Source organism: Rhizopus microsporus (genome assembly GCF_002708625.1).
Source record: "Rhizopus microsporus ATCC 52813 unplaced genomic scaffold scaffold_15, whole genome shotgun sequence".
Taxonomy (NCBI): domain Eukaryota; kingdom Fungi; phylum Mucoromycota; class Mucoromycetes; order Mucorales; family Rhizopodaceae; genus Rhizopus; species Rhizopus microsporus.
The window spans coordinates 465,035-476,848 of record NW_019671930.1 but is presented as its reverse complement, the minus strand read 5'-3'; the positions used below and the strand labels follow the sequence as shown (position 1 = coordinate 476,848).

The window sequence follows — 11,814 nt, the reverse complement described above, 5'->3', positions numbered from 1 at the left end:
TGGATGTCTATTTATGTGGTTCCTACGTGGCAGTATCATGAAAAGAAAAGTAACAAGCCCCCAATGGTTAAACAATGGGCCATGAAAAAAAGATAAAGAGTTTACTTACGACAACTACTTCTTTTAATTTTTTTGGGGTTCGACCCTTTTATCCAATCAAAGCCAATAAATATCAATGAGCCTAAAAAATGAAAAATCGGCCCATTTTTATGACAAAGTGAAATACAGTAAATATAAATTTCCAACATTATGCCAATACTCGCAAAGAAGCTTATAACGATAGCTCCTCAGACACAGATTTCGAATCACTCTCCGTAGTATGCGATAAACTGGTTGATTTTGCTGACGCCAATTCAGTGATAACATTTGATAAACAATTATCAAAAGCGAAGGAATGCCTGACGTACCTAAATTTCCTTAAAGAAGTATGCCCTACAAGTGTATTAAAAGTATGGTGAAGCCGATATAGCAAAGTTTTTTTAACTTATTAATGAAGAAGGGATAAGTGTTCCCAAGACAGCTAAGATTACGAATATGCCTAGAATCACAACCAACGAAATAAAAAAGCACGGAATCAAAGTGACGGAACTGTATACCACCCAAGTTGCGTTAAAAGGGAATCAAGAGCCAAACAGGATAAATTGGCAGAAAGCACGGAACTAGGTGAAGAGCATACATTATATCCGATTGAAATATACAATTTAACAAAATGAAATCTTTCTTTATTTTCATCTTTTTCAACTGGCAGAAGCAAGCCGTATTCAGTATGCTTCATTAGCTTTTTGACCTTTGAATCAATCCATGCTTTCAATGAATTTATTTCTGTGTTGGCACTATCCATGATTCTACTGATCACGCTGTCATCGTGCTTTTGTTTCATTCTTTGGACTGAAGAGTGTGCTTCCTCCAACTGCTTCTTCAACTGCCAAACAAAATGGTCCATTGCCAGTATATTCTTGGCATCATTCTTGTTGTTTGGTACCTTGAAGACCTTCTTTAAAGCATAATTTTTTTTTTTTTTTTTTGCAAAAATCTCCAAGCTCCACAAATGAACGTGGTTATGCCTGGCATGAACAAAGGGTATCTTTAGGCTAATTGCAGTTGCTTCGGTACTCATATAATATTTTTTGAAGATTGTATTGAATATTGTATTGAATGTCGTAAGTCCCAAAAGCCCCTTTGCTGTGGTCTAGTCTATACTTGGAATTGTCTTTCAATATTTTCCAAAAGTCTCAAGGATATCAATTTCTATTCCACCATCCAAAACTGCACCATCAGCTTTATACTCCTCTTCTGAAGCTTTTAGAATACATTCACCGGGAATAAAAATTAAAGTATCACCGATGCTATCAACCGCGATACCTCACAATGACCATACTAACGTGCGGTTAAAGCTTGTTTCATTGATTGCGGATTGTTTGATTAAATCTGGTTTGTTGTCGAAACCAAGGCTAAGAATATGGTGATTTCCCTTTCATGGTATAGAAAACTCTATTGAAACCCATTTCTGTCACCAGTTCTCCAACCTACAGACGAATGCACTGTTAGAAAGATGTAAAAGGAACAAAAGACAACTTTTTATTGTATTATATTACTGAGAATAAAGCGCGGTTAGAAAGCCTATAACCACATCCAAGGTCGGAGTGGAGGTAACATGGCTGTCGTATTTACCCTATAAATGCTTCATCTTGTCGTATGAGATTACTATAAATCTATATACTAAGAATGAATAATACAAAGATACTGACAACAATACACGTTATTAACATATAGCACGGCATGCCCAATTATCATTGACCATAATTAAATCGGTTACTTAAGAATTCTGTCTTCATATTTCCTGTGAGTAAAAGCTTAGTGCTTTGAAACGAAGAGAGGCTTTGATTATTTTGTTGTATTTTTTTTTAAATAAAAATCTTTGATGCTTTACACTTTAAAAAAATTCTGTCTTCATATAAAACGATGCTGTTTGCAATAATGAGCTCTTCCTCGTCTTAATATACAATAAAGAGATTATATAGAGACTCATCGATTTATACTTCGCGTATCACTTCTTTATATATACGAGACATATCACAATGGCCACTATTGACCACAAAAAAATAAAATTGTCTGAAACAAACTACTGTAATAGCAACTTTATTTACAGGTTTATGCATTATTAATGTGGCTTAAAGAAGGTGTTCCTGGCATAGGTGGGCTACTGAACTTTGTTTCGATAAAGACCTTCATCATGGAATCTTCCTTGGCATCAAAGCGACGATATACTTCAACAATATCATCCAATTTGAAACGATGGGTTAAGATGGCTATAGGATCGAACTCACCCTTTGAGATATGATCCAAGCATGTATCCCAGTAGCCTTGAATTGGTGCTTGACCACAGCCAACTAAGCGAATACCCTTTTCCATAATTGCACCAATCAACACATGGTTAGAATAGGCAGCATAATCAGCAATCAGGGCCACAGTACCAAACTTCTTTGTAGAGCGAATTGCTTCGTTCAACACCTCACTGCTATCTGCTTCTAAGCCCACAGCACGTTCGACCTTGTGCAAGAGGCTCTTTGTGTAGCGGAAACCAGCACAGTCGATAGCACGGTCTAGACCCTTGGGCTCAAGTTCCAAAATTTTAGAGACAACATCTGTCTCCTTATCAAAATTGATCGTTTCTACTCCCCAGCGTTCTTTGGCAATTTGGAGACGAGCTGGTACGTTATCTATTGCAATGATACGCTTGGCTTTGAATACATTACGCAGCCACTGACAGGCATTGAGACCAATTGGACCAAGGCCCCAAACGCCAACCACTTCACCTTCCTTGCAGCCAGCATCATACACTGCGTGATATGAGGTAGGGATAATATCAGATAGATAAATAGCCTGTTCATCTTTTATATTATCAGGCACCTTCAAAACATTTGTATTGCCGAATAAGATACGACAATACTCAGCTTGAGCCCCCGAGAATCCTCCCAAGAAATGAGAATAGCCTAAAACACCAGAGATGCGTTGACCATAAAGCTTTTCCATGACAGAACTGTTGTTGGCGCTTTCACAGCTGGTATAAAGTTTCTGTGCACAGTAATCACATTTGCCACAAGCAATATTGAAGGCAGTAATCACTCGGTCTCCGGGTTTGACTTTAGTCACCTTGGGTCCAATCTTTTCGACAACACCGATACATTCATGACCTAATACCTCTCCCTCTTTCAGCTGCATCAATTCACCATGATAAAGGTGTAAGTCAGATCCACATACTAAAGATAAGAATGTAAGAGCATGTTTAAAGATATCAGTTTTTCATTACCTGTGCTTCCCGTTACTTTAATGATCACATCCTCATCGTCAGTAATTTCTGGCTTGGGAACCTTTCTTAATTCAAGCTTTCGTTTGCCAACCCAACAGCAAGCAAGCATCTCAGTGTCAGACGTTCTTTGTTTATCTTCATTAGCAACCTTGACGGGAACTTCACCCATATTTTTTTGTGCGAGATTTGCTGCAACGTTTGTAGCCATATTGTGTGTGTGTTTTTTTTTTCTTTTTTTCCTCTCCTCATTCCACTTTCTTCGCTCTCTCTTTATAGTAGCTGTATTGAAGAAAGAACTATACGAAATAATGACGAAAGACGCCAAGGAACTTGGTTGATGAAAATAACTATCGAATGAGGATGGATAATAATAAGCGTCTTACGACTTACGAATATATGACGACAAATCAACTTGACTAGTACTGAAAGACAAAGAACGTGTAATAAGCCCTCTTTTTTTGTTGTTGTCATCCTGACGCGCATCCATGTATTTTGTTGACAGTGATTTGATTTAATTAACCATCCTTTCATGACTTCGACTCATACTTTTTTTAAGTGTATAGCAAGTTTGCATCTCATTTACGAAACATGTACCAATGAACCTGATGTAATTTATTGAATTATCTTTGCTGCTTTTGGTATTTCTCATAAAAGGAAAAAAAATATCGAGATATGATCTTGAGTTTATCACCGAGGATATTTTATTCTTAATTCTTTCTCTCTCTTCTTATGTTTATATGCGCGATAGTAATAGCTGGAAAAGAACAAGTACGAAATCCTTCTTACTGGGCCACTTTAGATCCTTTTAAGTTGACGGAGTTTTCTATTGTTATCCCTAAAATGGAAGTTTCTTGGAGAATAAGCTCAAGAGATCTAAAGGACATGTCATGTGTTACTTATGCAGTCATACCTATTTGTGTGTGTATGTAAATAACTATGCAATGAATTAGGAGAACATTGAAGAATAGATGAGAAATCCTTTTTTTTTTTTTTTCATGCTTAAAATTATTGAAACATTTCAAGGATAAACTTTTTTTTTTATAGCAGCTGGGGTTTCTATTTGTTTACCTTTTTTTTTTTCTCTTTCCTTTTTCTTTTTCTGCTATTATTATAGAGAGTGTGTGTGGTCAATGAGGATATATTTACTACTATTATTGCTTTTAGTATCTATACATGATACTATGGCAGATTTACCGAATCCAATATTCTCAGAGTTGGCATTTATTGTAAATACAACAGATATAAGCAGTATGTACAATATTATCTATTCGACAGCTATTTCAGTAAGCTGTCAAGACTTTCAAGCTGTTCGATTGACTTCAAGAGAATATACACCCACTAATGTAAGCATACATTATCGTACATCATGTGTTTCTTATACTTTAATCTAGAGAGTATTGCTCAATTTTGGATATGGTTGTCAAAATACAACAATAAACAATATTCACGAAATGAATTATAATAGTACAAACATTACAGCAATTCAAAACATGGAAACCATCGCTCTAGTCAAAAGAGGTGTTTGTAATTGGAGTGAAAAGATATCAGTTATAAACAGTTTATCAGATACAAACTATCTAAATATTACAGCTGCATTCATCTATGATAATCAAACTTATGACGATGTTGCCATAAAAACTACACTTTATCAAACATCAACCACATTTCCTACTTATCCTACACCACTTCCTATTGAAAGATCTGCACTAAACATGACAGACAATGACTTGACCGAATCCAGAATAGGCGTTTACTTTGTTCCTTACAAGTATGGAAATTCACTTAAATCTAAACTCAACAGTACATATGATGCCACAAACCCAGCCATTCGAACACTTTGGTCCATTACGACCTACTTTCCTCAAGATAACCCTTCAGAAGGGTTTATCGGTACCATCAGGGGTTATTTGGCGTACATCATAGCCCTTGCTGCTATATTCTTGATAGGTATGTTTTTTTTTTTTAAAAAAAAAAAAAAAAAGGAGATAGGCTAAAGTTGCTTTACCAACAAAAAGGTATCGTCTTTTTACGCTGGTGGAGAATACGTCGATTGAGAGATGAAATTCCCAATGACCCAAATGATACCAACGCAATTCATCTATCACAAAGAGTTCATCAACCAGATCCTCTTCCCGTCGATATCGTGAATGCTTTACCTATAAAACTGTACGAACCAGGAGTATCAAAAAATATCAATTGCGCGATATGTTTGGACGATTTTGTCCTGGGAAAAAGTGATGTTCGTATCTTGCCTTGTGGCCATGGATTCTGTGTGTTGTGCATTGGTAAGATGAAAATCAATTTTTTTTGCGTGTGTAATTCACCATTTTGTTTATTGCAGATCCATGGTTAACGCAGAAGTCGACAGTGTGCCCGATCTGCAAATGGGATTGTTTACCAACTGATTTGCGACAGGAAAGAGAGGCTCAGGGAAGTACAAGTCATAGTGATGTTAGTAATTCAAATGCTCAAGCTATCAATATGGAACCACCAGTCCCTGAAGATTCCATGACAACGGTTACACAACCAAATGTGAACCGTGAAATTCATGAGGCCAGTCCCCCTGTGGAAACAGACCAAACAGTAGATAGTCACACTATAGGTACAGCTCTTTCGATATCACCTAGAGAAAATGAAGGTCATGAATCTACTTCTACCAATGAGAAACCAAATGAAACGGATGAGACCAACCCGCCTAACCAGCGCCAGGGCGAAGGCACTTTCTCAAATACTACACAGCCGTAATCAAATCGTGATGTAAATAAGTATGACACTAGGCTGGCTATACTTGTGTTTATGCTTGTATATTATATATAATTTATTTACTTACTACTCATAATATCATTATTGTATAATAAACTATTTGTGTTCTACTTGTCCGTAGACAAAGAACAACAGTAAAGGAATAGTATGTTTTTGCAGATACTAAATTGGGTAACTGTTATTCTCCACAAATACGGTAGATCTATCTATACAGCTTGATATTTGCTTTTCTCTCTTTTTTTTTTTGTCTTTGACAGTAAACAATATATTGCACATGCAACAGGATCTATACCAAGGACAGATACCCCCAGCCGGATATGTGGATACTCCGAATATATACAGGATATGTGGGAAGTTCCATGTTAGCTATTCAGGCCCAGTTGCATGTGTCCTTTGGATTGTAAAATAAATACAAAAATATGGCAAATCCTCCCTCACTGACTATCACAATGTAGGTAATCAATCTATATGCTGCCGTTTTATCGTTTCAAGGCAGGAGTCGTAAGTACGATATAAGAATGTGTGCATACCTGGATCTGACTTGAACTTGGTGATAGCTATCTATTCCTATCTGAATTCGACAGCCTTATTCGTTCAAGGCGTAGTCTGCGTGATATTTGTTCTATCAGCACTTGTCTCGTTGTATATTTTTTCTGTGGTAAGAGGGAAAAAAAAAAAATGCAAAAGGATATCCTGATGATAAACAGTGGGAATCTTTAGGGCATACCAGAAGCATTAAAAATATCACACAGGGTTACATGGACTATTGTGATTGTATTCCTGATAGACTGCTTTGTAAACATGGTAGTATTTGGTGTGCAAAAGAATCAGTTTAATGGATGGTGTATAAATAAGGCTAGAAAAAACGCTGATGAATCATTATCTATTGTTCAAGCAGATGGATCAAACCTGCAAGTATTATATTCACCTACCGTATCGGGCTCAGATCTTTATAATTGCACACGTCTATGGGAAAACGAACTAAAGTTTGGAGTTATCGTATTTGTTATACTATTCGTATTCTATGTAATGATAGATATTATATAGACAAACAAACAACTAACCATGCTTCCTTAGGTTCATATCGCATTCTGCTTTTGGAATTTTACTCAAGAGAAGTTACTGATTAGAGCTGAAATGATGAGGTATCACTTCAGTAATCCTTATGTGAACACTGCAGTTAATCATATGCATATGATGAGTAACATGAAACCTTCCAAAAATAAAACTTCCTTATAATTTTTTTTTTTTCTTTCTCTTCTTTCTTTATGGCTTTACTAATCAATGGGGAAAAGCATGCTTGGTAAGTATTATGAATAAATAATGATTGAATAACTTATACAATCTAGTGCTTCTTGTATAAGAGGACATCGGGTTAAAAAATGCAACCATACAGATAAACAGCTATTTCCTGTTCTTAAAAGAGGCAGACAAATTTCACAGTGCACTCATTGTCGAGATTTAAGGAAAACAAAACAGATCCACATTAAGTGTACTTGTGCAGTCTCTAGCGGTAATGTACATAAAAAAAAAAGTCTGATATTCTATTGCTAACCATGCTTGTTATATAGCACCTAATCCCATTACAGGCTGTCTTTGTGAAGTCATTCTCACATGTAGTTGTGTATCCCAGCATCACCAAGATATTAAAGAAGACCAAGGTGAAGGCAAAAATATGGAAACATCTTCTTCAGACGAACATTCAACAGACTTACGCATCGCTACTCACTGTAGCCAGCATATCAATTCTGAAGTTAGCAACCAACTGTTAATGGATAGTGATTTACTGAACTTTTTAATTAATGACTTGGACAAACATATCAACTAAAGTCACAGGAATAAGAAACAATGGGAAAAATATGCCTAAATATCCTTGAAAGAGCAAAAGATTGCTTTGAGAGATGGCTGCAGAAGTTGTCCTAGTCAAGCCAAAAAAAGAATTTATGCAGAGTATTGAAATGATTTTTTCTTATGGTTGTAAGGCGCCTTGCATAGCCATTTCATGTCACCAGTAGATGTGCACCATCACATCAAAATGTATATGATTCATTGCCGTTGCCAATTCATGAATTTCAAATAACTGATTTCATGGTTTTACTGAATATTAGTGTGCTACATAGGGATACTGTTTAAGCAATTAATAAACAGATTTTATTTTCAATTACTGATGAAGGAATGTGCATATCTTTTGCTTTCTCGGCAACCGTCCAGGCTTCATCTATCAATCTTTATATATATCCGCTTCGAGGTCCTCGCATAATACAAAAGGAATCACTAAACGTTTAGCGTCTTGTAAGTTTAACTGGCTATCCTTGATATGATGCTTCAAGCGCAACCAACTGCACGTCACAGCTCTTATTTTGTCTATATAGTATTTACAGGGTTGTGGCTGCTCCGTAAAATCAACGACTGAAAGATCTTCATTTTTCTTGTAAAATGACGAAATAACTCGTAAATCTAATCTTGAGGGTTGACCAGCTTCTGCACAAACGTTACTTTCTCTAAACACATTTTCTAATATCGGGCTAAACAACTTGACAATATAATCAGCTTCTGTATGGTATTCATCTTTACCGTACAGGTAATCATCAAAGAGCATTGTCTCCAATTTAACATTGAATATGTAAGTAATCAGGAAATTTAAAGCTCAAAAAAATCACCCACACTTGTAAATAAACTCCTCTGACAGTGTTGTCCACTTTGATCTTCAATACAAAATAATGACATGTGATGCTTCCGAGTTGTCAGATATATCAATTATACAATTCATTCCCAATCTAAAAATGAATTTAAATATTAGACATGATATCAGATAAATAAGCTTATGGAGCGTATCACTTGCATGCGAAAGTATAAAGATTTGCTCTTTGTTGAGATGAAACATGTAGCGGATCTAACAATACTTCCTTCATTCCGGAAGTATAATTTCCCTGTCTAAAAAACTCTAGTAGGCTATTTGTTGTATTTGATTTTGTAATAAGATCAGACAAAGTAAAAGTACGATAAGACTGCGTGTATCTTTATTCGGAATAAAGTGAAGAGAAAAAAGAGATAATGGCATAATCAATATATATAAACTGCGTTGATCACATTCGATTTAGGTGTAACAGATCTTATGGTAGCATTAGTTTCAACTCTAGATATTATACTTAAGCACTGAATACTAACGTGGATATTACACCATTATTTGCCTCATAGCTTTCATGCAGCCAAGAATCAGTATTCCTAAAATGACACTTTAAGATGTGTTTAGAAACCCAATTAACAAAACCTCTATTCCTTTAGCAAAGGGGCGATCTATTAATGTTGCGAGTTTTTATAACGGCAGAATATACAAGGAATAAGCCCGTTGTAAACAGTTGGTGAATTCTTGGTAAAATAGAAGTACTTTTCTTACTGTATTCATTTAATAGTGCAATATACATGCCTTTTACCTTACATATCAACTCTTATAAGATTATCCTTCAAAGCATTAAGGTACCTATTTCGTAAATGCAAGAGGTTGTTGATACTTTTCCAGAGACATATGTCGTCAAGTGGAACGCTGAAAACTCTATAAGCCTAAGAACCAAGGAGAAGATCAGAAAGCAACTAACTTGAATGCCAATGGCAACCCAATTAAGAAAAGCCCAAGCATGGTCTAGGAGTAAAATCGGGTCAAATAAGAGAAGCGTAGAAGACATCCAAAAAGATAGACTGTTCTGCTAACATGAAAGCTACTTGATAAAGTCGAAACCAGAAGAATTGGGTTTTACATTTATTAATGATCACAACCATGGTCCTATTGGCAGCAGGGAAGACTTCCAACACTAGCCTGTTTTAGAGGGAACAAAAAGATGCATCTATCAGAAACTTCAAGAAGGATTTATGTGTCGAGATGTACGCTTGTCCATTCAACGTGAATTAATGAAATATGTTCAAGATCATTCCGTATCATTATTGATCATCAATCGAACGTTTCATCAATATGTGAGATTATTCACCGTAATCAACTGATGGATCCTGAACTAGTTTACAACCAGTACAAGCTGTTATGTAATGGTTTAGAGGCACAAGGCAAAGGCAAAACAAGTGCTCTTTGAGACTGATTTTTATTCTGAGATAAAGACAGAAGGAACATACAATTAAATAAAGGATCTACTATTTATAATTGCTATCAAATGGCTGGTAGCCACTATTCTAAGCGTGGATTATAATTACTGAGGATGTGATTGACTAACGGTTCCTGGGTTCATAAAGAAAACTTTTAATTCATTCCTGACACTGGTCTTTTTGTTCATTTCATATCTGGGTTATGTTACTGCTTTTACCGTGAGAAGGATAATCTTTTAAAGAAGTGTATCCTTTTATATAAAGAAGCAATGAATCATATTCAAAGGAGAGATTCTATTTAATTTCACTTATCACTAAAAGTGTGTACACGTAATCTTATAATGTATGAGTTCACTCTACTCATACTGATTACAATTGTTTATCTTAATGTCAGTCCTAAGCAGACATTGTTCTACGACGCAAGCGTATACAAGAGAACGCATATTAGCGTCATAATGACCGACATGAGTCCATCAAAATTTGAATCAACGAGCTTAAATCTAAGGGCTATAGTGCCTACATTGGTGTTAGTTTCAACAACAGCTACGCCTTTGGATTTACGTCCCCATGGCAGAAGAATCTCTTAAATTTGTCTTACTTCTGCCTAGATACTACCCACAAGACAACAAATGTTGATCGTTGCCTTTTATATACCAATGTTGTTAGGCATTCATTTACAGGTACAGGCTGTCCAGCTGCTTTTTGTTCTACGAAGAATCATTCTGCAAGACCCATTATTAAATTTCTATCTTTTGTAAAAAGCCAAGGTCATGTAGATGCCCAAGAAATAACAATGGATGTCTCTAGCGTTGAGCTAAATGCTATTCAAACCGTGTATCCAGAAGCTTAAATACAATAGTGTCTCTTTCATGTCGCTCGTGCCTGGATGGCAAAAGTCAAAGAGCATATCTAGACAGACAATATTCATCAAAATTTCACTGAACGCAGAAAAGCTATCACAAGATTAAAGCTGTTAATGTGGGAAAGAAATGCAGCAAAGTTTAACAGAAAGCAGCAATCGTTTCTTCTTGGCTTTGGATCATATACATAGCTGATTTCTTATCTTTGTATTTCATAATTCAACAATGATAACTTCAAGCTTTCTGTAAGAGCAGAACAGACGAGTAAACAAAGTAACTCACATGCAGAAATCACGTGAGAAAAATGATGACGTATACATACAAATCACATGATAGTCACGTGAACAATTATTCATAATAAAAAGTTTTGAGTCGTTGCACTTTCATAGCGAAACCGGCCTTAGCTCAGTTGGTAGAGCGGAAGACTGTAGTGAATGCTGTCATCTTTAGGTCACTAGTTCGAATCTGGTAGGCCGGATAACCTCTTCGGAGATTGATTTTGCGATTTTTTTCCCGGATAAATAATTATCCAGAAGCGTTTCTCTGCTGATACCCTTTTTGGTATCTTATACTGTAACGCAAAAGATGCCGATAAGGGTAACTCTGTGGAACTGAATCCTGACAACTTTAGTTAATTTAACAATTAAGGTTAACTTATCAACAACCGTTGATTTCAAGAAAAGGAAAGCCAACAAAAATCCAAAAAAAAAATTATATTGTGACGATAATGACAATGAAGATGTGGTGTCACCCACCCACTTCTAAAGTCAGTCACTAGTGACACTGTGT

The 11,814-nt window shown here is 35.9% G+C and overlaps 5 protein-coding genes and 1 non-coding gene across 6 annotated transcripts; 3 read left to right on the top strand and 3 right to left on the bottom strand.

Annotated features, from left to right (window-relative positions):
* Positions 1-574: 574 nt before the first annotated feature.
* RHIMIDRAFT_293979 (uncharacterized protein) lies at positions 575-1,600 on the bottom strand (the record flags this gene model as incomplete). Its single annotated transcript, XM_023614044.1, has 2 exons — positions 1,055-1,600; positions 575-994 (listed from the first exon to the last, which is right to left on the bottom strand). The coding sequence occupies exons 1-2, from the start codon at positions 1,115-1,117 to the stop codon at positions 575-577; spliced, it is 483 nt and encodes a 160-aa protein (XP_023463742.1). The 5' UTR covers positions 1,118-1,600.
* Positions 1,601-2,081: 481 nt separating this feature from the next.
* RHIMIDRAFT_293978 (putative zinc-type alcohol dehydrogenase-like protein) lies at positions 2,082-3,548 on the bottom strand. Its single transcript, XM_023614043.1, has 2 exons — positions 3,311-3,548; positions 2,082-3,260 (listed from the first exon to the last, which is right to left on the bottom strand). The coding sequence occupies exons 1-2, from the start codon at positions 3,516-3,518 to the stop codon at positions 2,152-2,154; spliced, it is 1,317 nt and encodes a 438-aa protein (XP_023463741.1). The 5' UTR covers positions 3,519-3,548; the 3' UTR covers positions 2,082-2,151.
* An 857-nt stretch (positions 3,549-4,405) lies between these two features.
* Positions 4,406-6,194, top strand: RHIMIDRAFT_293977 (uncharacterized protein). The gene is made up of 4 exons (XM_023614042.1): positions 4,406-4,653; positions 4,702-5,257; positions 5,326-5,595; positions 5,652-6,194. The coding sequence occupies exons 1-4, from the start codon at positions 4,441-4,443 to the stop codon at positions 6,053-6,055; spliced, it is 1,443 nt and encodes a 480-aa protein (XP_023463740.1). The 5' UTR covers positions 4,406-4,440; the 3' UTR covers positions 6,056-6,194.
* A 1,232-nt stretch (positions 6,195-7,426) lies between these two features.
* Positions 7,427-7,627, top strand: RHIMIDRAFT_205925 (uncharacterized protein; the record flags this gene model as incomplete). Its single annotated transcript, XM_023606862.1, has 1 exon — positions 7,427-7,627. A coding segment is annotated over one exon (201 nt), but the record flags the coding sequence as incomplete, so codon positions are not given.
* Positions 7,628-8,294: 667 nt separating this feature from the next.
* Positions 8,295-8,672, bottom strand: RHIMIDRAFT_245708 (uncharacterized protein; the record flags this gene model as incomplete). The annotated part of the gene is made up of 1 exon (XM_023610236.1): positions 8,295-8,672. The coding sequence occupies one exon, from the start codon at positions 8,670-8,672 to the stop codon at positions 8,295-8,297; it is 378 nt and encodes a 125-aa protein (XP_023463738.1).
* Positions 8,673-11,419: 2,747 nt separating this feature from the next.
* On the top strand, positions 11,420-11,503 carry RHIMIDRAFT_t51. Its single transcript has one exon. It is a non-coding gene; the product is annotated as a tRNA-Tyr (tRNA).
* The last annotated feature ends 311 nt before the right edge of the window (positions 11,504-11,814 follow it).

Coding starts and splice junctions, on each gene's coding strand:
- RHIMIDRAFT_293978 (XM_023614043.1), bottom strand. CDS start 3,518: ATGGCTACAAACGTTGCAGCAAATCTCGCACAAAAAAATATGGGTGAA. Junction 3,261..3,310: donor TAAAGTAACGGGAAGCACAG/GTAATGAAAAAC, acceptor TCTTATCTTTAG/TATGTGGATCTGACTTACAC.
- RHIMIDRAFT_293977 (XM_023614042.1), top strand. CDS start 4,441: ATGAGGATATATTTACTACTATTATTGCTTTTAGTATCTATACATGAT. Junction 4,654..4,701: donor GAGAATATACACCCACTAAT/GTAAGCATACAT, acceptor ACTTTAATCTAG/AGAGTATTGCTCAATTTTGG. Junction 5,258..5,325: donor TGCTGCTATATTCTTGATAG/GTATGTTTTTTT, acceptor ACCAACAAAAAG/GTATCGTCTTTTTACGCTGG.